Source organism: Aquarana catesbeiana, linkage group LG02 (genome assembly GCF_042186555.1).
Source record: "Aquarana catesbeiana isolate 2022-GZ linkage group LG02, ASM4218655v1, whole genome shotgun sequence".
Classification (NCBI taxonomy): domain Eukaryota; kingdom Metazoa; phylum Chordata; class Amphibia; order Anura; family Ranidae; genus Aquarana; species Aquarana catesbeiana.
The window spans coordinates 758,824,690-758,851,706 of record NC_133325.1 but is presented as its reverse complement, the minus strand read 5'-3'; the positions used below and the strand labels follow the sequence as shown (position 1 = coordinate 758,851,706).

The 27,017-nt window shown below is 45.3% G+C and overlaps 1 protein-coding gene across 3 annotated transcripts in view; it reads left to right on the top strand.

Annotated features, from left to right (window-relative positions):
- Window positions 1-139: 139 nt before the first annotated feature.
- The window catches only part of HLCS (holocarboxylase synthetase), a 268,532-nt gene continuing 241,654 nt past the window's right edge, over window positions 140-27,017 (top strand). Inside the window, exons 1-3 of one of the 3 annotated variants that reach the window (XM_073617197.1) lie at window positions 140-297; window positions 15,955-16,303; window positions 17,050-17,193. In XM_073617197.1, the coding sequence (XP_073473298.1) occupies window positions 16,079-16,303; window positions 17,050-17,193 (369 nt within the window). In that variant the 5' untranslated portion in view covers window positions 140-297; window positions 15,955-16,078. Of the gene's footprint in view, window positions 357-15,954; window positions 16,304-17,049; window positions 17,194-27,017 lie in introns of all 3 variants that reach the window. The other 2 variants (XM_073617196.1, XM_073617199.1) reach the window with 2 other exon arrangements.

Below are 27,017 nucleotides of genomic sequence, written 5' to 3'. Positions count from 1 at the left end.
TTTATAAATAATGATATATCATTACTTAGGCAATCCCATGATAATTGGGTGCTAGGCAGTGAAGGGGTTAAGCTCCTCCCAGGGATTCCCCCCCGTGCACACTAAGCTTCTATATAGTCCATCCGTCTCTTCCGGGTTCAGCTGCTGCAGAGAACGTGGGCTGGGCCGCCTTATCCAATCACGAGTGAGATTTTCTGGTCCTGTCACACACCGACCAATCCGGAGGGGAGTGAGAAGCGCCCAGTCAGAAGCAGCGTGGCTTTTGCGGACGTCTATTGGCTGACCGGGCTCAGCAAGGTTAGTGTGTGTCAGGCTGCAGTGTTTGGTGTCGCTGCGCAGCCTCCCCTGGAGTGGATGTGAGTTGTGTGTGGTGGTGTCATGGGTGACAGTTTGGGGTGGAGTGTAGAGGGGGGGGGGGGGTGCATGCTGTGCCCTGATCCCTGACACACACACAGACACACAGTGCAGCATGGGGCACCTGGATGGGATGGAGATAATTGCTGTGTTTACCTAAAGAGAACCTGTCACCTGTGTGCAGGGAGAGGGGAATGCTCAGCCCAGGCTCCTCCAATCAGCTGCTGTTCTCTTATATCTAAGACTGATGACAGATCCTTTGCAAAGAGCACCTGTCACCTTCCACATGTTGGGGGGTCATCAAGGATTGGTGATCAGGGGGTGTCAGTGTGGGATGAGGCATTTGGTAAGTTGTGCCTCATTGGTGTCACTGAAAGGTGATAATTATAGATGTGTAGACTGTGTTATGTTGCGGTGAAGTCACTGTGTCCCTATAGATCCATAGTCTTTGTCATATCATATGATTGTCACTATTTCCTATGAATGGATACATTGTATCAAGTTGCAGTGATGTCACTGCGTTCATATTGATGGATAGGCCATGTCATGATGATGTCACCATGTCCTTATCGATGGATAGGCAGTGTGATGTCATTATGTGTTTATAGGCGGGGATATGTCACAGTGATGTCACTATGTTCTTATAGATGGATAGGCTGTGTTATGTTGTGGTGATGTCACCATGTCCTTATAGGCTGTGATTAGGGATGAGCAGAACACCCCCCTGTTCGGTTCGCACCAGAACATGCAAAAAATTTGTGCGAACACCGTTAAAGTCTATGGGACACGAACATGAATAATCAAAAGTGCTAATTTTAAAGGCTTATATGCAAGTTATTGTCATAAAAAGTATTTGGGGACCCGGGTCCTGCCCCAGGGGACATATCAATGCAAAAAAAAAGTTTTAAAAATGGCAGTTTTTTCGGGAGCAGTGATTTTAATAATGCTTAAAGTGAAACAATAAAAGTGTAATATTCCTGTAAAGGGGCGCATGTTTAGAACAGTCTGACATTCAAAGGAAAAAAAGTCATTTAAAACTACTCGCAGCTATTAATGAATTGCCGGTCCGACAATACACATAAAAGTTCATTGATAAAAACGGCATGGGAATTCCCCACAGGGGAACCCCGAATCAAAAAAAAAGAAAAAAGAATGACGTGGGGGTCCCCCCTAAATTCCATACCAGGCCCTTCAGGTCTGGTATGGATATTAAGGGGAACCCCGGCCAAAATTAAAAAAAAAAAAATGGCGTGGGGTCCCCCTCAAAATCTATACCAGACCCTTCAGGTCAGGTAAAAAGTCATTTAAAACTACTCGCAGCTATTAATGAATTGCCGGTCCGACAATACACATAAAAGTTCATTGATAAAAACGGCATGGGAATTCCCCACAGGGGAACCCCGAACCAAAAAAAAAAAAAGAATGACGTGTGGGGTCCCCCTAAATTCCATACCAGGCCCTTCAGGTCTGGTATGGATATTAAGGGGAACCCCGCGCTGAAATTTAAAAAAAATGGCGTGGGGTCCCCTCAAAAATCCATACCAGACCCTTATCCCCACAGGAAAAGAGGGGGGGACAAGAGAGCGCCCCCCGTCCTGAACTGTACCAGGCCACATGCCCTCAACATTGGGAGGGTGCTTTTGGCCTTGTCTCCATGTTGATGGGGACAAGGGCCTCATCCCCACAACCCTTGCCCGGTGGTTGTGGGGGTCTGCGGGCGGGGGGCTTATCGAAATCTGGAAGCACCCTTTAACAAGGGGACCCCCAGATCCTGGCCCTCCCCCCTGTGTGAAATGGTAAGGGGGTACAAAAGTACCCCTACCATTTCACATAAAAACTTTTAAAAATGTTAAAAATGACAAGAGACAGTTTTTGACAATTCCTTTATTTAATTGCTTCTTCTGTCTTCTATCTTCCTTCGGTTTCTTCCTCCATCTTCTTCTTCTTCGACTCGAACTCGAAGCTCATCCCTAGCTGTGATAGGTTGTGGTGATGTCACAATGACCTTATAGATAGGCTGTGTTTTTATATCATGGTGATGTCACCATGTCCTTATAGATGGATAGGCTGAGATATGTTGCAGTGAAGCAAAATATTAACTAGTTCAGGACTAAGGATGAGCTCAGGCGTGTTCGCAACCCGCACGTGCAGAGCCCGCCAGGAAGTCGGCACTGCACAGCGCTAATCACAGGCAGTGAGACATTTCTCAATCTCTGCAGCCGTGGATCAGGAAAAGTGTCACTGCCTGCGATTAGCGCTGTGCAGTGCCGACTTCCTGGCGGGCTCTGCACGTGCGAGTTGCGAGCACGCCTGAGCTCACCCTTATTCAGGACTAAGGCAGACCATACATGGTTCGAATTCCGAACAAATTTTCTTCCGAAAATATTTTTAAAGAATTTTCTTTCGAATTTCGCACCATAAGTGGGACACAGCAAGGGCCGATTTTCGTGCGGCCATCAAATTTGAGCGATCGGATGTTGGAAATTTTTTAAAAAAATTAACGATTTTCTAATCAATGATGGGAGAATCACGTGAGAAATATAATTGAAAAAGGAATGCACATTAGTGGAAGAAAAAAAATTTCTACAGGTTGCCAGTTTTGAGTTACAGGGGAAGTCTAGGGCTAGAATTATTGCTTTCGCTCTAACGATCGAGGCGATATCTCACATGTATGCGTTCGCTTCTGGGCACGAGCTCGGTGTGGTGGGGTGCTTTAAAATTATTTTTTTTTATTCCTTTTTTGAAAAAAAAAAAATGTTGGGTCATTTTTATTCTTATTAGAAGTAATGTAAACATCCCTTGTAATAGAAAAAAAAGCATGGCAGGACCTCTTAAATGTGAGATCTGGGGTCAAAAAGACCTCAGATCTCATATTTACACTTAAAAAATTAAATGTCCCCTTTAAGACCGTTGGACGGAAGTGATGTTTGGCGTTGCTTCCGTCATCCAATGGTATGGAGCCGAGTGGGGGGCCATCTTTCCCTAACTCGGCATCCAGCCTCACAGGGGAGAGGACACGATCGTCTTCACCGCTACTGATGGCTCTGGTAAGCGGCGGAGATGACCGGAGCATGGCGGGGGGGGGGGTTGCTCTCCTCTCTCCCCCTCCACCCTGCCTGTCAGCTCCGTGTTCTGTGTCTCTGTCTCTGCCCCCCATCCCTGCCACTATGAGTACAAATAATACAAAAATACAAAAAATACTGCCTGACATAAAAACGCAGCTTGTAAATACCTGTCTAGAGCGATCTTCAGGCCAGGTACGTGACTCTCAGCTGGTTTCCAGTGCTACTGCAGGAGGGGCTGAGCGGCCATGTGACCTCCCCAGCTGACGTCGGAGGGAGATCTCGGCCCCTCCTGCAAAAGCCATCCATCGGAGGTATACAGCGGCCGCGAGTCATGTGAAGACCGCTCTAAACATATTTTGCAAGCTTCGTTTTTATAAAAGAATTACACGATGTGCTATGCCAGGGTCTAATAGAGAGGCTGGCATAGACTTACTTATATGGCTTTACAAACACTTTAAGGCAGGGCTTGACAAATCCCAAGCGCCAGGTCACCATTTCAACTATAAATTGCGTCCTGGCACCTGGGCTTTTGTCAGTCGGGTTTTCTTGTCAGATGAAAGCATTTGGGCGGCTGCGCTGCCGCTCGAATGCTTCCGCACACCCTGCGCACGCGCCCCCCGCTATGTTACCTTGGGCCCTGCCTGCCCATATGCGGGCCCCAGGACCAGCATAGCAGCTACCACTGGGTAGAGAGAGGGTAAGGAGTAGAGCGGACGTAAGTCAGCTCTCCTCCCCTTCTTGTTGCTGACCCAAAAGTGACGTGTATGACGTCACTTCTGGGTCCCCGTTGACTATTTTCCCGGCCACCAAGCCCAGGAAAGAATATAGTGCCGTGCCATGCACTTTGCATACATTCAGTGGAGCACATGCTGGGTCTTTTAGACACTGGATGTCTCATTAAAGAGAAGTTAAATTTATTTTTTTTTTAATTGTAAAAAATTAAAGTTACACCCAAGCACATAAAATCCCCCCACCCAAAATAATTGAGCCCCCCCCTACATATACGTACGTACAAACGTGAACGCATGCATCGGGGCACCATCGACTGAAAACGTTGATCGTTGATTGCGATACATGTTACATATCGTGGCACGTGCTGGAGTAAGAGCAATAATTCTAGCACCAGACCTAGACGTGACGTTAAAGTGATGACCTATAGGGGGCTTTCAAAGCGTTGCATATGGGAAATATAGGGTACTGTAACTTGTCGTCATTTCACGGGCGAACGCAAATTTGACATGTTGGGTTTCTATTTAATCTGCCACCTTGTCTTTTATATTTTACCAAAAAATTTGGGTAATTTATTGCGTTTTTGTGCCCCCTAAAATAAACTTAAAGTAGAAGTCCGTGCAAAACCTAAAATCCTTGCATCTCTAGACACCACGAATCTAACACAAACCTCTCTATCTCTGTAAAGAAAAGATGAGTATACATACCTTTTTGGAAGCCGATCTTCAGCAGCGGAAACTCTGCAGAGGGCACTGAGGACAATGGCTGTGAAATGAATGGGAAGTGATGTCACCCATAGAGTTACTATGGGACTTCCTGTTGTCCTCCGTCTCCTCTGCACCCGCCTACACAGAGAAGCCACGGCTGACAGCTCAACATGGGATCCGGTCGAAGCGGGTCAGATTGGCTTCCAAAAAGTTGTGTATACTCATTTTAACAGGGTTAGAGGGCGTAGTATTAGATCCGTGGTGTCTATAGATGCAGGGATTTTAGATTATGCATAGACTTTCACTTTAATGTGTTTTTTACTGAAATTTTACTTTTGCAGTAATATCACATGACATAAAAATTTGCAACTACCACTATTTTATTCTCTAGGGCAGGGCTTGACAAATCTCAGGTGCCAGGTAGCCACGGCGACTAGAAATTGCGTCCTGGCACCCGGGCTTTTGTCAGCCCACATAAGAGAAGGGGTTTTGTCATTGAAAATAAAGCTTTGTTTAAAAAAAAAACAAAAAACTGTCTCCTAACTTTTTTTAGCTGGCCCCTAGATTCAAAGCAAATTTGACAAGCCCTGCATTAAGGTAGAAAACTTTTTGGCTTTAGAACCACTTTAATGCCCTGTACACACGGTCGGACATTGATCGGACATTCCGACAACAAAATCCATGGATTTTTTCCGACGGATGTTGGCTCAAACTTGTCTTGCATACACACAGTCACACAAAGTTGTCGGAAAATCCGATCATTCTGAACGCAGTGACGTAAAACACGTACGTCGGGACTATAAATGGGGCAGTAGCCAATAGCTTTCATCTCTTAATTTATTCTGAGCATGCGTGGCACTTTGTGCGACGGATTTGTGTACACACGATCGGAATTTAACCGATCTGATTTTGTTGTCGGAAAATTTTATAGCCTGCTCTCAAAAATTTTTTATAGCCTGCTCTCTTGTGTGTCGGAAATTCAGACGGAAAAAGTCCGATGGAGCCCACACACGATCGGAATTTCTGACAACACAATCCGATCGCACTTTTTCCGTCGGAAAATCCGACTATGTGTACAGGGCAAAAAAAAAAGGGGAGGGGAGGAAAACGAATTCTTCAACAAGGAACCAGCAAGATAGCAAAAATATGATTTATTAGAGAAAAATGATTCCACATATACACCAAACAAAATCAAAAAATATGACAGTGAGTGAACCAAATACCACCACTAAGAATAAAATAGACAACGTTGTCTAAGGACACAAAAACAACACACAGATGGCCACCACTAAACATACAATTACATTCAACTGGCTAAATGGACAGGGACCGTCTCATATATTGTGTCTAAGAAGTAATGTTGAGGGCCAGGAGGTAAATGTATGCAGGCGTGGATGATAAGAGTCCGCTGTGCACGCTGCCGGTGGCAGACCTGGAGTGTAACTAGAAATGTAGGCCACGAGGGTTGCTGATTATAGCACTAGCAGATAAGTACCCAGCCGTAGCTGGTAACCTGCATTAGCAGCTGTATAGAGGCTGTGCGTGGGTACAGGAGAGAGTGTGTGCCTGCATGGGTGGTAGTAAATAAACACAGCGTATTTGCTGAATCATAAAGCGGAGACACTGATAATGCTATGGTGACAGTGGTCACAAAAGATGATAGGTAGATACAGTCTCACCAGTCCATGGACATCAGTGTATGGCAGGCATGCAGAGCACTCCGATCCTCCTCGGGTCTTCCCAAGTTGTGCGAGACACCTAAATCCTCCTCTGGCCAAATAGAAGTAGCTCGTAGGTCTGTATGGAGGAGTGCCAGCCAGGTTAGTGGAGATTGGAGGGGTGTTATGGCGTACCGCCTGAACGCGGTATGACTTCTCAAACACTTCCTGGTTCCGTGCGGCAAGGCTTCAGCGGCTTAGCGAATCAGATACCCAGGGCTGATGGGTGGATCCGTGTGAGTACTACGTTGGGCGTGATGGCGTCATGCTGACGCGTTTCATCCGTCAAGGATTTCTTCAGAGCATGCACCGGGGCAGGCGGCTTAAATAGCCATCCCATTTACAGACGTAGATACGTCAGCTATCGGTTGTCTAGGCAACAGCGCAACAAATAGACAGCCATTCATACCATAAGACAACAGCAAATATAGGTAAAACGGGCCCGTCCGTGGGTGCAGCACCTCCTCAGAATCATACAAAAATACAGAAAAAGAGGGAGGGAGAGGAGGGGAGAAAGAAAATTGTACTGAAGGCAATAAGAAAATAAGGTGGATATGGGGATCAAACATGAATGAGTGTATTAACAAATGGGCACAGACAAGAACAGAAGAGCATGAAGTGTCTCCCTTGGCAACTAGGATGTAAGGAATACTGACAGGTTGCACTCATTATTTAACCCGTGTGGGGACATACTGTCAAGGGTATATATCCACATTTTTTCTTTCTGACAGAGAATCCTGTCGAAATCACCCCTTCTAAGGGGAAGATTTAACCTGTAGATACCCTTGACAGTAAGTCCCGTGGGATCCCCACCATGATGATTAAGGAAATGTAGGGGAATGGGACGCTTGTCATCCTTACTGAGAATGCTCTGGACGTGTTCACTGATTCTGATCCTGAGTTTCCTTTTAGTTTTTCCCACATATTTTTTGCCACATGGGCATGTGAGCATATAGACTACTCGTGTGGTATTGCAGTTAATAAAGTTATACATTTTAAACTGTCTCTTACCATCAGAATCAGTGAACACGTCCGTGCGCTCCACATACCTACAGATAGTGCATCTGCCCCATTTAAACATGCCCCTCAGGGGTGGGAGTTGAGTGAGCCAGTTTTGACTATGTGACCTTTGGTATTCGGAATGGATCAGATGGTCCCTGAGATTCCGAGAACGTCGGGCGGTAAGAAGAGGGCGTTCTCCCACTATCTCACCGAGGGCAGGGGAGCCAGAGAGAATATGCCAGTGGTTACTGAGAATGGTCCTAATCTGTTCCCGTTGGGCACCATATTTGGTAATAATCCTAGGGGGCCCATGTCTATCTTTGGAGGCCATAGGCTTCCTTCTAGCAAGAAGTTGCTGGCGGTCCGTCTGGAGAGCTCTTTTCTTGGCTATTCTAATAGACGCATGGGAGTAACCCCTGTCCTGGAATCTACCATATAGGTCCCTGGCTTCTGTGTCAAAATCCTGTTGTGTGGAGCAGTTTCTGCGAATACGGAGAAACTGTCCCACAGGTATACCTCTAATTAAAGATCTTGGATGGTCACTTGTGGCCTGGAGGAGTGTGTTCGCTGCCGTGGGTTTTCTATGGGTTTTGGTGCTAATCTTCCCGTTGTCAACAGTGAGGGTCAGATCTAGAAAGGGGAGGGTGTGCTGGTGGGCTGTGTAAGTAAGCCTAATGTTCCGGTCGTTTGTATTAAGTTCATCCATAAACAACACCAGTTCCTGCTCTGTACCCCCCCAGATCATAAGCACGTCATCGATGTACCTCAGCCACATGTGGCTGTGGCTGAGGTACATCGGCGAACGATAAACAGACTCCTCCTCCCACATGCCCAAGTGCAGGCATGCATATGAGGGAGTCCAGGGTGCCCCCATGGAGGTACCTCTGATTTGTCGGTAGTAGGTCCCCATAAACTGAAAGCAATTATGCTCCAGCAGGAAGTTAAGTACATCGCATATGAACTCGTTTTGATGTCCCAAAAGCGGAAATTTCTTATCAAGAAAAAATTGGACTGCTTTAAGCCCCCAGACGTGGGGAATTGATGTATACAAGGATTCGACATCTATGCCAACCAAGAGGGATCCCTCCGGTAGGGCCATGTGTACAGGGCATAATTGTTTCCCCGAAAATAAGCTCGGGTCTTATATAAGAGCCCTTTCACACTGGGGCGGGGGCGGCGTCGGCGGTAAAATGCCGCTATTATTAGCGGAGTTTTACCGTCGGTATTCGGCCGCTAGCGGGGCGGTTTTACCCCCCGCTAGTGGCCGAGAAAGGGTTAAATACCACCGCAAAGTGCCTCTGCAGAGGCGCTTTGCCGGCGGTATAGCCGCGCCATCCCATTGATTTCAATGGGCGGGAGCGGTAAAGGAGCAGTATACACTCCGCTCCTTCACCGCTCCGAAGATGCTGCTAGCAGGACTTTTTTTACCGTCGTGCCAGCGCATCGCTCCAGTGTGAAAGCCCTCGGCACTTTCGGGTCGGTTTGCAGGCGCTATTATTAGCGCAATAGCACCTGCAAACTGCCCCAGTGTGAAAGGGCTCTTACTTTTGGCAACAAAAGACACAGTAGGGCTTATTTTCAGGGTAGGGCTTGTCATGTTCTGTCTTCTCTCCCCCTCTCTCTCCCTGCCTGTCTGGAATCCCCAGTGTGAACCGAGTTAAAATGGCTGTAAAATCCTATAATCCACTCTATTACAGTATTATAAAATGTACAATGTGTGCGTTTCTGTAATATAATTGTGCCAAATTCCTTTGTTAGATTTCCGCTCGGCGCCTCCGTGACCCGTCGGAGCTCTCTTCCCCGCTCTGAGCACTGCAGAGGGAGGGGCCGAGATCCCCCGCCGACAGCTGGGGGAAGAGGAGGAGATCAGCGGGAGGTCAGCCAAGCACTGATCGGCGCTGTAATGAAGGTGTTTGGCACAATTATATTACAGAAACACACACATTGTACAATTTATAATACTGTAGTAGAGTGGATTATAGGATTGTACAACCACTTTAAACTAGGGCTTCGTTTCGGGGTAGGGCTTATATTGCAGCCCTCCTGGAAAATCACTGTAGGTCTTATTTTCGGGGTAGGTCTTATTTTTTGGGGAAACACGGTATATACATAAAAAAGAAGACATCTACCTCCCCCACCTTTCTTTACATTTTTTTTATGTTCTGATAGCAGATTCTTTTCCCCCTTCCTGCGCCCTTCTTTTTTTTTTTTTTTTTTTAATTCCCTTATTTTCCAAAGTTTCAGTTTACATTCAGATATACAAAAGGGGAAAACGCAGTATTATCAAATTCCTGCACCTTTTTAAAGCCGCAGGGAAATCGCATGGCGTTTTTTGCATCATGCGATTTCCTGCAAATGCATTGCGTGTTTAGATGCCTGGGGGTGCCATTCAGAATAGATGTCAGCCCCGTGCATCTGTATAAGAGCAGCGCACATGTGTGAACCTAGCCTTAGATCTGATTCTTTATCCTGCTCCTTCCTCTTGGCCCTTTCCAAATAAAAATGAGATTCACCAGTTTGCGGAATTGATTAATGACTGATTTACTCCGTAGTGATCTTTATATCCCTCTCAATTCATCCTCTGCTTTATGTAAGAGATGAAGTTTAAAAGCAGCGACTGATTCCAACTGTCATTCTGGAGATGCGGAAATACTCTCTTGTGTGTCGTTCTGCTTTGCATTATGTTTCCTGAAATGTCCTTCTGTTGGATCCTGTGTCCAGTTTCTGCATTCATGTGACAGAGCTTGTAAATAAAGAATTTCCAAAAAAAAAGATAAAAAGTTATCAAAAGTGCAAAACAACCAGGTTTTGCTTTAGAGGTTGAGATCAATCAGTATAGGTGTTACTGTCGACAAGGGAGTACCTAGTACCAGGGTAACCCCGGGTGAGTGGGTCAGGGGCCCCAATCTGTCGTATAATTCTAAGGTTATTTTGGATCATGTAAGGAAAAGAAGATCCCAATTCGGCCCTATTCACACCTCAGCATTCTGTAGCTTGAAGCTCAAACGCTGGAGAAGAAAAAAAAAAAAAAAATCAATGATTCTCTATGGAGATGGTTCATATCTCCACTCCAAGTTGCCTAAGGCTCGAAAAAGTTCTGGAGTTTTTTTTGTAGCTCAGATTGGGCGGAGAGCTGAAGTTGCACTCTGCAGAGCTCAGGAAAGAAACCTCTGGGAGCTGATTGGAGGGGAGGGGGACACACCCCATCGCACAGCACACAGGAACAGAGCTGAGGCTGTCAATCTGCTGGAGGTCCCTACCTTGTAACCATTTTTCTCTTGGTGTCAGGAAAACTTGTCAGAAGTGATTCATGCTTATAGCAGAGAAATGAAGCAGCAGACAGAAATGACACATAGTGCTCTGGATTGAGACAAGTACACACTATAGAGCAGGGGTAGGCAACCTTTCGAAGGTTGAGATCTACCTGGACAACATGGAGGAAAGCAAATATCCCATGGGGGGGAGCCTTAAAAAAACCCCCCAAAAAACTGTTAAGCTCCCAATGAAAATACAGCATCACCGTAGTGTCCCCTCCCTGTTGCCTTCACATCACCCTCCCACTGTAGTGTTCTCTGCCCACTATCCCCACAGTGGTGTTCTGTAACCCCCCCCCAAAGCAGTGTCCTTTGCCCCCTCAGAGTAGTGTCCTGTACCCCCCAATGCTGTGTCCTCTGCCCCTTCACATCACCCCTCCCCCCACTGTATTGCCCTATACCCCCCAATGCTGTTTCCTCTGCCCCTTCACATCACCCCTCCCCTCCCCCCACACACACACCACACTGTAGTGTCCTCTGCCCCCTTCCTCCCCCAGTAGTGTCCTCTACCCTCCCAAAACGGTTTCGTCTGACCCCCTTCACATCAAGCCCCCCCCCCTAGTGTCCTCTGTCCCCCCTCCAGCAGTGTACAGACCGCCCCCCCCCACATACACACAGCGCTGTGTAGGTAGCACTTACCTGCCAGCGTGTGTTCGTTAGAGCGGAGATCAGAAGACAGCATAGTACTGGGTGGAATGCGGGAGTGGGAGCTACCGGAGTTCATATTAGCAAGCTGATGATTGGTTGCTTGGACTGCCTAGAAAGCAATGACTGAGCAGCTCTCGCCCCTGCCCTCTAACTAGCTCTCGTTCTCTGCTATGCAGTTAACAGGAGAGCAGCGGAGGTTGGGGGGAGGCAGAAGCGTGGTCACAATCCACCTTTTGCCCTCCACAGTAGACTGGTCAATCGCAATCGACTGCTTGCCTAACCCCGCCACCCCCCCCCCCCCCCCCCCCGCCGGGATATGCTTTGTTCATATTTCATGCCTGAGGTTCACTATAGGAATGGGCTTGGGTGTGTTCGAGATGCCACCTGTCCGATCCCGCCAGGAAGCCGACATTGCACACTGCTAATCACTAATCGCAGGCAGTGAGACATTTCCTGCTTCGCAGCTGCACAGATCTGGAAATGACACAGCTTGTGATTAGCCGTGTGCAATGTCAGCTTCCTGGTGGGATCGGGCAGGTGGGATCCCGAACACGCCCGAGCCCATCTCTAGTTTAAAACCACTTTAAGTCATATGAGACGCACAGGAGGGAGCCAGGAACAGCATTTTCTCCAAAGAAGATAAGTATTTCCACCCTTTCTAGAGAATAATTTAAGGCATGGGTATTTTATACAAAATGACATCCAAGCTGTAATTGTGTATAGACCATACCTGTCCGATACACCTGGGAGCTGGAAATGACTGAAGAAGACTCCAACAAGCTCTACTTGCTTCTCTGTCCCGCGTCGAGCAGCTGCACTTCTGCTTACTGAACATAGGAGGTCAGCAGCCTGGCAAGGGTGCCATTCAGAGAATGCTTTCACTGATCGATGGAGGAGGAGGGGCAGGGTGGTGGCGTCATGCGTACCACCGCGAGGTTTCCCAGTTGTACCCAGCAACATAGTCATTACAAAACCAAATAATGGTGTTACGTTCTATATTGACAGATGTGTGATGGCGGCACCTTCATATTAAAGGAGACAGAGACACAAACTACTGCAGAGAAGTCTTGCCGCTGTCCGTATAGCTGGACATACACAGGGCAAACCGATTGTAAAATCGACTTCAGATCCACCAAGATCTCCTGGTTTTCCTACTTATCTCAGCACACCTTCATCATCATTTAAACTCTACCTCTTCATCTCCTGTTCCTTGTTCCATAGAGGTCTCTCAAGGCTCATTCCTCGGACCCCATTTATTCTCTATCTACACCTCCTCCCTGGGTCAGTTGCTATCCTCCCATGACTTTCGATTCCCTATCTATGCTGACGACACCCAATTCTATCTCTACTCCTCTGCTTCCTCCTTTAGATCCCTCACACGTGACATTACTAATTTATAAATTACATTTTAGATATCGCATCACTTCCTCAAACTCAATATTTTAGAAACTGAGCTCATAATATTTCCTTCCTGTATCCCCCTCCCTGACTTTTCCATAGCGGTTAATAACGCAACTATCAATTCCTATGCTAATTCCAGGATGCTAGGTGTAATCCTGGACATTATTAATCTCTATAAGATTTCCAAAATGCGTCCCTTCTTAAGCACTTGCTGACTGTGCTATAGCCTAAAGAGGCCTCCAGCACAGTTGTCCAGTTCTGGGAGGGTGTCTATGTCCTCCCAGAACCCGGGTCCTGCCCTGTGATCGTTGTGTCATTTCGTGCCCGTCAGTCTGGTATGTTAGTGCCGCTTTATCAGTACAGCCCCATCAGTGCCTCCTCATCTGTTCCCATCAGTGCATCCTCACCAGCGCACATCAGTAAAGATGAAAAATGACTTATTTGCAAAATTCTATATCAGAAACAAAGAAAACTTTTTTTTTTTAACTTTTTGGTCTTTTTTCATTTGAATAGCAAAAAATAAAAGCATCCCCACAACATAATGCTGCCACCACCATGTTTCGCGGTGGGGATGGTGAGTTCAGGGTGATGTGCAGTGTTAGTTTTCCACCACACATAGCGTTTTGGTTTTAGGCCAAAAAAATTTAATTTTAGTCTCATCTGACCAGAGCACCTTCTTCCACATGTATGCTGTGTCCCCCACATCACTTCTCGCAAACTGCAAATGGGACTTTCTTTCAACAATGGCTTTCTTCTTGCCACTCTTCCATAAAGGCCAGATTTGTGGAGAGCACGACTAAAAGTTGTCCTGTGGACAGATTCTCCCACCTGAGCTGTGGATCTCTGCAGCTCCTCCAGAGTATCATGGGCCTCTTGGCTGCTTCTCTGATTAATGCTCTTGCTGCCCATAGTATCAATTATATATATATTTATATATAATTACTCTCCTCCCTTTCTTCCTTTCTTCCCCCCCCAAGTATTTTTTACCGACAACACTGAACTAAAAGGAAACCTAATACATATCCCTTTAAAGTTTTAGGGTGGGCGGCACCATCATTATACAACTACTGTTATAAGGGATAGATGGATGCCATCCCACCATCGTCCAGATGAAGATACGCCACCGCCCATAGCGAAACGTGTTGACGTCACAAACGTCATGTGATGCTACCTTCGGCAAGCCCCGCTGTAGTTGGGACCTGGTTTGGGAGCCAGCGATTCGGCGGTTGGCAGTCGCCCCATCGCAGCATGGACATTGCAGCTCTGTTACCGTTTTGTGAACAGGACGCGAAGAGGATGACTGCTGACAGTGCACACGTGTGAATCTGAATTTGAACTCAACAGCGGTAGTCACGAATTGGCGGGCACGTACTTTCATCCACACATGTACTGTGATAAATGCGTAAGAATCCACTGACTGCCCACTAAACTTGCACTGACAAGATAATCCATGTGAGCCCTGCACTGCCACTCCATGCATTCCAATATACTTGGAAATTATTCATAGTCTTTTCAGCAGATCTTTCTCAGCTGTAGACCCGCTATTTGATGTACTAGCCATAGGAACTGCAGTGGTTACTATCAGCAACTTCCATTCGCACATACACTTGGCTGTCCTTCTCGTTCACCGTTGTGGGAATACTGTATTTATTGATGATGGGCAGCACAGTGGTGTAGTGGATAGCACTTTCACCTAGCAGCAAAAAGGGTCGCTGGTTCGAATCCCGACCATGACACCATCTGCCTGGAGTTTGCATGTTCTCCCTGTGCCTGCGTGGGTTTCCTCCGGGTACTCCGGTTTCCTCCCACACTCTAAAGACATGCTAGTAGGTTAATCGGATCCTGTCTAAATTGGCTCTAGTATGTATGTATTGGCTCTAGTATGTCATTTGTTAGGGACCTTAGGTTGTAAGCTCCTTGAGGGTAGGGACTGATATGAATGTACAATGTATATGTAAAGCGATGCGTAAATTGATGGCGCTATATAAGTACCTGAAATAAATAAATAAATTAAATAAATAAATAAATCTTTCAACGCTTCCAGGAACTTATTATCACAAACAAGAAGAACTGGTTGAGAAATTTGATTTATTGACTTATGCAAGATTTTTCTTCACCCAGATCTGCCATTATATCAGTGTTACTGATTTTGACCGGTTATCAGAAGTATGCCATGATTGAATTGATGATCCGCATCCATTCTTGCCCATGACCACTGAGTGCACATACTCTCTCTAACATTAGAGTTTGCAGGCATACCCACAGCTGGCACTTAGTCCATCAACCTCCCCTTTCCCCTACCACCAGGGGCCATACGCAGATTTTCTGTCATTTATTTCCATTTGGAAGCTTACTATAGAGGATCCTCTACAAGCGACTAGTTTCGCATGACACGTTACTTGCGCATTGCCACATAGTGTCCGGACGCTTTGTTTTAACATCTTATCTGTATGTATGTTGTCCATGTCATTTGTTTTGTGTTTGTCCCTGTCTGATGTTTCACCATCTAGGCACTAATTTAGTGCCAACCAGCTATCCAATGTGACTTTGATAGCAGTATTGTGATTTGCCTTTTTTAAATCTGCCTGATAAATTATACTCATTTGATTTTAGTTAGGGGTATCAGAGTAAAGGGGGCTGAATACAAATGCACGACACACTTTTCACATATTTATTTGTAAAAAATGTTGAAAATAATTTATCATTTTCCTTCCACTTCACAATTATGTGCCACTTTGTGTTGGTCTATCACATAAAATCCCAATAAAATACTTTTACATTTTTGGTTGTAACATGACAAAGTGTGAAAAATTTCAAGGGGTATGAATACTTTATCAAGGCATTTTACATGTTGGTAATTGGTGTGTCGTGTTGCCAGCTTAAGATGAAAGATGCCAGCAGGCGTTGAACCCACCAGTGCCCACCAAGATTTGAGATAGCGTGTTAGCTTTCTGCTGTAGAATAGGTTTTCATCCTTTGGACTTCCGTTTTATAATTTTTTATTTTCTGTTTTTAGAGCAGGATTTGATGAGGCTAGAAGGAACGTTTACCCTCTGGGCTCCTGGCATCTCTCTTCCGTATGGCACTGACCCAAGGGCACTGACACGCCCTCCCCGCCATCCACCAGGCCATTGAACGTCATGCTCATTACCCTCTGCTACGTATACTTGTGGCTGCGCTGCCGGTCCTCCCACGCTTTGCTGATCAGGAGCTGCGTGCGCCAGTTCCATAGGACCAGCTCCTTCACATTTTGCACCCATCCCCGGGAAAAGGAGAAAACAATCCATAGCGGCGTGCAGGGTTCCAGCGAGGATAAGCTCTGCCTGCATTTGGGCAACAAAGCCTTCTTCATTGACCGTGCCCAGGTATTTTTTGTTTTCATCTTGCAAATCCTACCTCTAGGGTGGCATAAGCTTTTCGGGGCCCCTCCACTTTTTACTCCTCTTTATGTGCTATTCCTTCTATGTGTACTTGTTTGTTGTTTTCTGCTGTCCTTTCTACTTTTATTGCAATGTCTTTTGAACTTTTCTTGGTTGTGTATTACCTACGCCTGTACTTTAAAGTGGACCTGTTCTATGTTTAATGTAACCAATTCACTTTCTAGCCTGCTCCCTCCACTACTGATACTTGCCCTCACCATGCTCTTTCGCCACCTGCTTCGTCATCGAGCACAGAAATTTAGCCCTCTGTTGGCTATGAGTTAGAGCTTACACAAGGCTCAAGACCCTCCCCCACCACCAGATGACAGTGTTTCAGTCTTGCAATTGGATGTTCAGATGCAAATACCTGCGGCATATGTCACTAACACTTCCTGTCCTAGGGTGACAACTCTATAGAGGCAGTACAGTGAGGGTTGTCACCTTAGAACCAGGCAGAGTGTTACTGGCCAGATTACCAGGTGAATATAAAGAGGGGGGAAAAAAAGCCAATGTAAGCAGGCACCACCTCTAAGGACTAGTAATCTGTAAAAAAAATGCCATTTTTGAGGTCTTGGACTGCATGCCTGTGTGGTATGATATAATGTGAAATTGGCGAAGAGTCCCTGCTTCTTTTGAACAGGCTTGATATTATAGTGTTTCTGATGTCCCTTTTTTTTTTTTTTTTTTTTTAGTGCTTTGAAGATCTGAACAAGTGGAACTTGCTACTAGGATCTCCCGGTGATAGAGATCTAGAAGCCAGGCAAATTGCCTTTATTACTGAGAGTGTCCCATTACCCAGCAAAACCTTATCAGCTACATCACACGCTAACAAAAAGGTGGGCCTTTGCTGTCTTTTGTGTCCTTTTTTCCACCCATGTTGTGTAAATCTTTCAGCCATAGTTTAAGTAAGCAGAGGTCTTCCTGATATAAACTGTGGGGGAAGGGTTGGAGAAGCCTGTAAGTAAGAGGGGAATTCTTTATAATAAACTGGCTGTCCGAATTTCCTTCTTTACTTGTACTGGTTATCCTGAATTTTTGGTCCGTTTTTATTTCTAAAGTTGTCGCTTTTCACCTTGACCTCTATTGTTATACTGGCTTGTTGAGTCCTGTGCCCTACTCTATAGAAGCCATGGTTTCCATACACTGCCCTTCTCCATAGCAGCCATGGTTTCCAGACACTGCCCTACTCAATAGAAGCCATGGTTTCCAGACACTGCCCTACTCCATGGAAGCCATGGTATCCACACACTGCCCTACTCCATGGAAGCCATGGTATCCACACACTGCCCTACTCCATGGAAGCCATGGTATCCACACACTGCCCTACTCCATAGAAGCCATGTTTTCCATACACTGCCCTTCTCCATAGCAGCCATGGTTTCCAGACACTGCCCTACTCCATAGAAGCCATGGTTTCCAGACACTGCCCTACTCCATAGAAGCCATGGTTTCCAGACACTGCCCTACTCCATAGAAGACATGGTTTCCAGACACTGCCCTACTCCATAGAAGACATGGTTTCTGTACACTGCCCTACTCCATTGAAGACATGGTTTCTGTACACTGCCATACTCCATAGAAGACTTGGTTTCCATACACTACCTTTCTCAATAGAATCCATGGTTTCTGTATAGTACGTTACTGCATAGAAGCCATGGTTTCCATACCTTGCCCTAAAGAGAAACAATAAAAATGAAAAATGTCTTTAAATATAGTGCCTGGGGGGGTCCTCTTAGTCTGCCTGTAAAATGACGCATCTGTACTGTGTATAAAAGCTGCTGCAGCAAAACTGACATACTGTATATAAAGGAAAAAAAAAAGAAATTTAAATTGTTTTTTCCCGGCTGCAAGCCATTGCTGGCAATACAAAAATGTAAAAAAAAAAATCCCTTTGGGTCTGGTATGCATATAAAGGGGAACCCCATGCCAAAATGTAAAAATAAATTGCCTGGGTTCCCCCCAGAAATCATACCAGACCCTTATCTGGGCATGTAGCCTGGCAGGCCAGGAAAGGGGGGAAGACAAGCAAACGCCTCCCCCCTGGACCATACCAGGCCACACGCCCTCAGCATTGGGGGGGCATCTTTGCAGAGCCCTGCCCCAAATCACCTTGTCCCCATGTTCATGGGGACAAGGGCCACTTCCCTACAACCCTGGGCGATGGTTGTGGGGGTCTGCGGGCAGGGGCTTATTGGTATCTGGAAGCCCCCTTCCATGCTGGGTCAGTGAGGTCTAATGGGGCGGTGCCACCAGGTGTCGTCGCTAGGTGGCTCCGCCCCTTACCTATTTAAGAACTGTCAGATGGCAGAGCAGGCAGTCAGTGCTTGGCTTTCGTCGTGGGTGGGGATTTTTTATTTTTTGATGCAGCGGGCGTCGTAATTCACGATGGATCTACATCGGGGGACATTGTTTTTTTAATTTTAATAAAGGAATTATCAAACTGTGTTTTTTTAGTTCTTCTTTTGACATATTTTTTTTTCTGGTGAATGAGTAGGGGTACTATGTACCCCATACTCATTCATTTAGGGGGCGGGGTTTGGGGTCCCCTTGTTAAAGGGGGTTGCCAGATTCTGTTAGGCCCTCTGCCCGCAGACCCCCACAACCACCGCCCAGGGTTGTGGGAAAGCGGCCCCTGTCCCCATCAACATGGGGACAAGGTGTTTTGGGGTGCAGAGTGCCCCCCCTGCCCCAAGAACCCTTTCCTATATTGAGGGCATGGTTCAGGAGGGGTTGGTGCGCTTGCTTGTCCATGCGCTGCATGTTTGGCTAAGGTTCTGGTATGGATTTTGGGGGGGACCCCATGCCTTTTTTTTTTTTTTTCTTGGGCATGGGGTTCCCCTTAAAATCCATACCAGACCCAAAGGGCCTGGTATGCCTTTGGGGAGGGACCCCCACGTTGTTTTTTTGTTTTCTATTACCGGCAATGTTGTGTATTTTTTCACTGACCGCTGGACTCATCCATTGTTAAGGGCGCAGTGGCCGCCTTCCCAGCCACCCCCTAACAAACGGCAGCTATTCACTGTGTGCTCGCCGAACAGCCGATGTTTAAGCCAAACTTATTCCCGGCCCGAACTGCTCTCCCAACACTACTAGAGACAAAATCAATTTATGCTCATTGATTGGAACATATAAGAATGGGCTATAGGTAGAGTTCTGTAGTCCAGCTGGCAGGGCTGACAATGCTTCATCGAAGTCCACTGGATTGCAGCAGATCAACAGGTATTTTTCTGTATTTGCATTATTTTAAAGGGAAAACACCGGGAGGCATATATTGCACAATTGTACCAATATAGTCCTTTTTCATTTTGCCCTGCCATGCATTTCAGTTGGCATGCACTGTGCACCCAGCAGTCGTGTGCTCTGATCATGAAGAAGGCTTGTCATGATCCGATGACTTTGTAATCAGCCCTGGTTTTAGTTTATTTACTCCATCACCCTGGGGTCTGTGCTGCAGATGTGGCACAAAGAATGCACTGTGTTCTATCATGAGTATAGCCAAGAGAGGAGAGCCCTCTCTCCAGACACAATGGCCCCTGAATGGAGCCCATTGTGGGAAATCCACTTGTTTAGCGCCAGGCTGGCTTCCTCTGCTTTGATCCTGTTACTGACTACCTGCTTATATCCCTTTCTGGTCACAGGAAGAGATTGTCCTGTTTACTTTCAGCCTGACTGCCCGGGAAGCTTGTCTTGTACCTGGCCTTCAGCGTGACATGACAAGGCTTTGATCAGGTTTCCTCCTCCTTGTTTAGGTTGTTTTACAACTTATGTCTTCTTGACATTATTGGTTATGGATCATGCACTTGGCTGCAGAATAGTGATACGATCCAGGGGGATATTATCTCCGCAGAAGGAAATAATCTATTGGAATTCCTGTTCATGGTTCTTGAATTTACTATTGGATTTCAGTCGACTGATGAATCTGTATTTTGGAATCCACTTTGGTTCTCTTTCAATGCAAATTCTCATATATCTTCTTGCCATATGGGGAGTTATACACTATATTGTCAAAAGTATTGGGACACCTACCTTTTACACGCACATGAACTTTATTGGCATCCCAGTCTTATGCCCCGTACACACGGTCGGATTTTCCGACAGAAAATGTGTGATAGGACCCTGTTGTCGGAAATTCCGACCGTGTGTATGCAAGACAAATTTGAGCCAACATCCGTCGGAAAAAAACCTAGGATTTTGTTGTCGGAATGTCCGAACAAAGTCCGACCGTGTGTACAGGGCATAAGTCCGTAGGGTTCAATATTGAGTTGGCCCACCCTTTGCAGCTATAACAGCTTCAACTCTTCTGGGAAGGCTGTCCACAAGGTTTAGGAGTGTGTCTATGGGAATGTTTGACCATTTATCCAGAATCGCATTTGTGAGGTCAGGCACTGATGTTGGACGAGAAGGCCTGGCTCGCAGTCTCCGTGCTAATTCATCCCAAAGGTTGTTCTATTCGGTCAAGGCCAGGACTGTATGCAGGCCAGTCAAGTTGCTCCACCCCAAACTCCATCATCCATGTCTTTATGGACCTTGCTTTGTGCACTGGTCCAAATCATTTGGTGGATGGGAGATTATGGTGTGGGGTTGTTTTTCAGGGTTGGGCTTGGCCCCTTAGTTCCAGTGAAGGGAACTCTTAAGGTGTCAGCATACCAATACATTTTGGACAATTTCATACTCCCAACTTTGTGGGAACAGTTTGGGGATGGCCCCTTCCTGTTCCAACATGACTGCGCACCAGTGCACAAAGCAAGGTCCATGAAGACATGGATGAGCGAGTTTGGGGTGGAGGAACTTGACACAGAGTCCTGACTTCAACCTGATAGAACACCTTTGGGATGAATTAGAGTGGAGACTGCGAGCCAGGCCTTCTCGTCAAACATCCAATACTGCCCCAATACTTTTGACAATATAGTGTATACTACATCCCTAGCTTACACAGACCACCTCACAGGTCAATATGTAGGTAATAAAAATGTACATCCTAAAGACTGGCCTTTCTCTCTGCGCGGTCATGCAATGTTGTACCCAACCGAAATTTGCGTCCTTTCTTTCCCACAAATAGAGCTTTCTTTTGATGGTATTTGTTCGCCTCTGCGATTTTTATTTTTTGCGATATAAATGGAATAAGACCGAAAATTTTGAAAAAAAAATAATATTTTCTAGTTTTTGTTATAAGAAAAATCCAATAAACTCAATTTTAGTCATACATTTAGGCCAAAATGTATTCAGCCACATGTCTTTGGTAAAAAAAAATGTCAACAAGCATATATTTATTGGTTTGCGCAAATATTATAGCGCCTACAAACTAGAGTACATTTTCTGGAATTTACGCGGCTTTTAGTTTCATTTCTTGAGGTGCTAAAATGGCAGGGCAATACAACCCCCCCACCCCCCAAATGACCCCCTTTTGGAAAGTAGACACCCCAAGGAAATTGCTGAGAGGCATGTTGAGCCCATTGAATATTTAATTTTTTTGTCCCAAGTGATTGAATAATGACAAAAAAAAATATATATTTTTTTTTTACAAAAAGTTGTCACTATTATTATTATTATTATTATTATTATTGTTATTATTATTATTATTATTATACGCGATTTATATAGCGCCAACAGTTTACGCAGTGCCTTACAATCTATAGGGGGGACAACACAATTACAGAACAGTTCAATACAAAAGGTACAGGAGGGCCTTGCTTGTAGAGCTTACATTCTAAAGGGAGGGGGTGGTGGTACAAAAGGTAATAGCTGCAAAGAATGATTTGATGGATGTGACTCGGGGATAGTTGTTATGTGGGTGTGGGATAGGCTTCCCTATCTAAATGATATATTAAAAGAAAGAAAATGTGAAGGGGCGAGTGGCGCTACCTATATGTCAAATAGTGCTCTACCAAATCACTCTATAGTGGCTAAGTATTAAATGACACAGTGTTATTATGGAATAAATTATAACAAAACAGTTTCCATAAAGGTGACAGTGTAATAGTTATCACACCTCACCTACCCCAGTTAGTGACACCAATCCTAAGTTATAACCAAAAATGTAATGGCTTACAAATTAGTGTATATAACTTGGGGTGTCTGCTTTCCAAAATGGGGTCATTTGGGGGGGGTTTGTGCCACCTGGGCATTCCATGGCCTCCGAAACTGTGATAGGCAGTGAGGAGTGAAATAAAAAATTTACACCCTTAGAAAGCCTGAAGGCGGTGCTTGGTTTTCGGGGTCCCGTACGTGGCTAGGCCCCCAAAAAGTCTCACACAAGAGGTATTCCCGTACTCAGGAGAAGCAACAGAATGTATTTTGGGGTGTAATTCCACATATGCCCATGGCATGTTTGAGCAATATATCATTTAGTGACAACTTTGTGCAAAAAAAAAAAAAAAAAAATTTGTCTTTTTTCCGTGTCAAAATATAAAATATTCCATGGACTCGACATGCCTCTCAGCAAATAGCTTGGGGTGTCTACTTTCCAAAATGGGGTCATTTGGGGGGGGGGGGGGGGGTTTGAACTGTCCTGGCATTTTATACACTTTTATTTTTATTTTATTTTTTTATAGAAGCTTATGTCACACATCACCCATTCTTCTAACCACTTGAAGACAAAGCCCTTTCTGACACTTTTTGTTTACATGAAAATATTTTTTGCAAGAAAATTACTTTGAACCCCCAAACTTTATATATATTTTTTACGCATTTTTTGGGGGGGGGAAAAAAACACACTTTTTTAAATTTGAATGCACTAAAACACACTATATTGCCCAAATGTTTGATGAAATAAAAAAGATGATCTTAGGTCGTGTACATGGATACCAAACACGACATGCTTTAAAATTGTGCACAAACGTGCAGCGGCGACAAACTACATACATTTTTAAAAGCCTTTACGGGTTACCACCTTAGATTTACAGTGGAGGTCTACTGCTGAAATTACCGCCCTTGATGTGACCTTCGCGGTAATACCTCACATGCATGGTGCAATTGCTCTTTACATATGACGCCATACCGAAGCTTGCGTTCGCTTTTGCGCGAGAGCAGGGGGGGACAGGGGTACTTTTTTTTTTTTTTTTTTTAATTTATTTATTTATTTAGCTTTTTTATTTTATTTTTAAACTGTTCCTTTCATTTTTTTTTTTAAATCATTTTTATTGTTATTTAAGGGAATGCAAATATCCCCTATGATAGCAATAGGTAGTGACAGGTACTCTTTTTTGAAAAATTAGGGTCTATTAGACCCTAGATCACTCCTCTGCCCTCAAAGCATCTGACCACACCAAGATCGGTGTGATAAAATGCTTTCCCAATTTCCCAATGGCGCTGTTTACATCCGGCGAAATCTAAGTCATGAAATGCTCGTAGCTTCCGGTTTCTTAGGCCATAGAGATGATTGGAGCCGTTCTGGTCTCTGATCAGCTCTATGGTCAGCTGGCCGAATCACCGGCTGCATTCTCAGGTTCCCTGTTGGGACAGGAGAGCCAGAGAAAACCATGGAAGACGGTGGGGGGGGGGGGGACATTTCCTCCCACTGCTTGTAAAAGCAGTCTAGAGGCTAATTAGCTGCTAGGATTGCTTTTACATGAAAGCCGACTGCTGGCTGAAAAGAATGATACCAAGATGATACCTAAACCCGCAGGCATCATTCTGGTATAACCACTCAAAGTTCAGCAACATACCAGTACGTTGCTGGTCCTTGTTGGGCATATATTGTAATCTTTTTTTTCATGTAGCATGTGGGCTGAACGAAAAAAAGAGCGCTGGAGTCACAGCTTTATGTATCGTGGGAGCAAATGCTGTTGCTGTCAAGATAAATAAATCAAAGCTGCAGCTGAATGGCCTAAAAAATTATATGCCGAAGCATGAGGGCATCCGCCCCAAAAGTTAGGAGCAAATCGCTCCTCCACCCCTGCTGCCCCCATGCTTCAGCATATATGCTCTTTTTTTTTTTTTTTTTTAACTGTGGTGGTGAAATCACCTTCTACAGCGCTGGAGTCACGGCTTTATGTATCGTGGGAGAAAACGCTGTTGCTGTCAAGATCGATTAATCTGCGCTGCAGCTGAATGACTTACCTGAAAACAAAAAAATGGTTAGCAATAAAACACAGTAAACGGTAAAGTATAAAAAAATTACATACCTGAAAAGCAAACGTGATAAAACATAATAACAATAAAACATTGCTGAATAGAATACAGTAAAAAAGAGCAGAACAATAGAGGGAGAATAGAGAGAGAGAAAAATAAAAAGACAACTATTTTTTTTTTTTTTTTTATCTTATATATTTTATATATATATATATATTTTTTTTTTTTTTCACTTTTATTTGTAACTGTAATGCCGCGTACACACGATCGGACATTCGGACAACAAAATCCATGGATTTTTTCCAACGGATGTTGGCTCAAACTTGTTTTGCATACACACGGTCACACAAAACTTGTCGGAAATTCCGTACGTCAAGAACGCAGTGACGTACAACGAGCTGAGAAAAATGAAGTTCTATAACCAGTGCGGCTCTTCTGCTTGATTCTGAGCATGCGTGGAACTTTGTGCGTCAGAATTGTCTACACACGATCGGAATTTACGAGAACGTATTTTGTTGTCGGAAAATTTGAGATCCAGATCTCAAATTTTGTGTGACGGAAATTCCGATGGAAAATGTCCAATGGAGCCTACATACGGTCAGAATTTCTGACAACAAGCTCCCATCGAACAGTTTTCGTCTGAAAATCCGACCGTGTGTACGGGGCATTACTGTAATGGTTCATGTCCAGGTTCGGGTCTCTCAAAATGAGATGGCATCTTGGGAGACCCTGTGAAAGTGTGTCCTAGTCTGTGCAGTGCTGTACCCTACGCTAATACTCAACTAGTGTATGGTAGCATTCAAAACATTCACCAATGCAAAGACCAGGATTGTCAGGACAGGAGGGACAATAATAGCGGATGTCAGGCCTATATCCGTGCTTGTTACAGACACGACATCTTTGGGGGGCTCGTTGGGTAGGGGTACTCCGGAGGACATATGGAAAATACCTCTCATGCAGCCAGCTTACTGCATTTGGATTTGGAAGGTGAGGTGGAGCACCGTCTGGAAACAGAAGGGCTCTGACGATCTCTTCCTGGAATTTAAGGAAGGATCCAGTCTGTCCTGAAGCTCTGTATGGCACATGAGCGTTCAGCAAAGCCAATTGAAATAAGTATACAGACACTTTTTTGTACCAGCGTCTGGCCTTATGGGCAACTAGGTACGGTGACAACAACTGGTCATTGAGGTCCACCCCTCCCATATTAAGGTTATATTCGTGGACACAGAGGGGTTTCTCCACAACACCAGTCGCCGTAGGAATTTGGACCGTCGTGTCTGCATGAAGGGAGGACAGAACGAAACATTCTTATTATCCTTCCAGTTCACAGCGAGCAAATTATTACACTTCAAGCAGGCTCTCTCCCCCAGCCTAAGACGGGAATCTACAAGCCACTGGGGTAAGCCTCGGCGATTAGATCGCACAGTGCCATATGCACCAATCTGATGGTCAAATAAGTGACTAAAAAGTGGTACGCTCGTGTAATAATTGTCCACATACAAATGGTACCCCTTTCCGAAAAAGGGTGACACTAAGTTCCACACAATCTTGGCAGCGCTCCCTATGTAGTCTGGGCAGTTTGGCAGCTCTACATGACTATCTTCCCTCGTAAACCATAAAACTACATGTATAGCCTGTGGAACTGTCACAGAGCTTATACATCTCGACCCCGTATCTGGCACGCTTGCTATTTGAAAGACAAGCGGCCAGAAAATTTAATCAGGGACTCATCAACGCAGACAACTTGATGAGGAGTAAACAAGGCTGAAAAACATTTGTTGAAGTGGTTTACGAGGGGCCGAGTTTTGTAGAGCCGATCGTATCCAGGGTCTCCACGAGGACAACAGAGTTCATTGTTGTTGAAGTGCATGAACCGCAAAATCTGCTTGTATCGTGCCCTGGTCATGGAGGCAGAGAACAAGGGCATATGGTGAATTGGGTCAGTGGACCAATATGACCGCAACATACTCATTTTAACCACTTCAATACAGGGCACTTGTACACCTTCCTGCCCAGAACAATTGTCAGCTTTCAGTGCTAACTATGCCCATGTCGAGGGATAGGCCCAGAAAGGTCTTAAATTCCAAAACCGTAATTGGTTTCCAATCTCTGGCAAGGGAGGACTGGGGATTAGCAGCGATGAATTGACCAGCATACAAATTACTTTGGTCCACTAGAGATCTTCCGTGAAAAATAGTGAATAAAAATCAAGTGACATAAAATCAACTGTTTCCACCTGAATTCCGGGTTGGCCAGTGAATGGGGGAAGTACGGGTGCTGCAGAAGTGGTGGGCTCCCAATTAGGATTGTCAAATTCTGCAGGAAGGACACTATGGGCACGACGGGCCTGTCTTTGTCTTCTTGGTGGCAGTGGGCACTAATTGTGCTTGAACTGCACTTATGGGACTCGCCACGTCACCACGTGATACTGCAGTGCTGGATGTACGACCAGGGTGAACTAGGCCGCTGGTGCTTGCCAGTTCACCAGAAGGAATAGCGACGCTAGTACTGCTCTGCTCTGTATGAGGGACCTGCGGTTCTTGCACCTCAACAACAGCAGAAGGAGATCGGGGTCAGGTACGCCTGACCT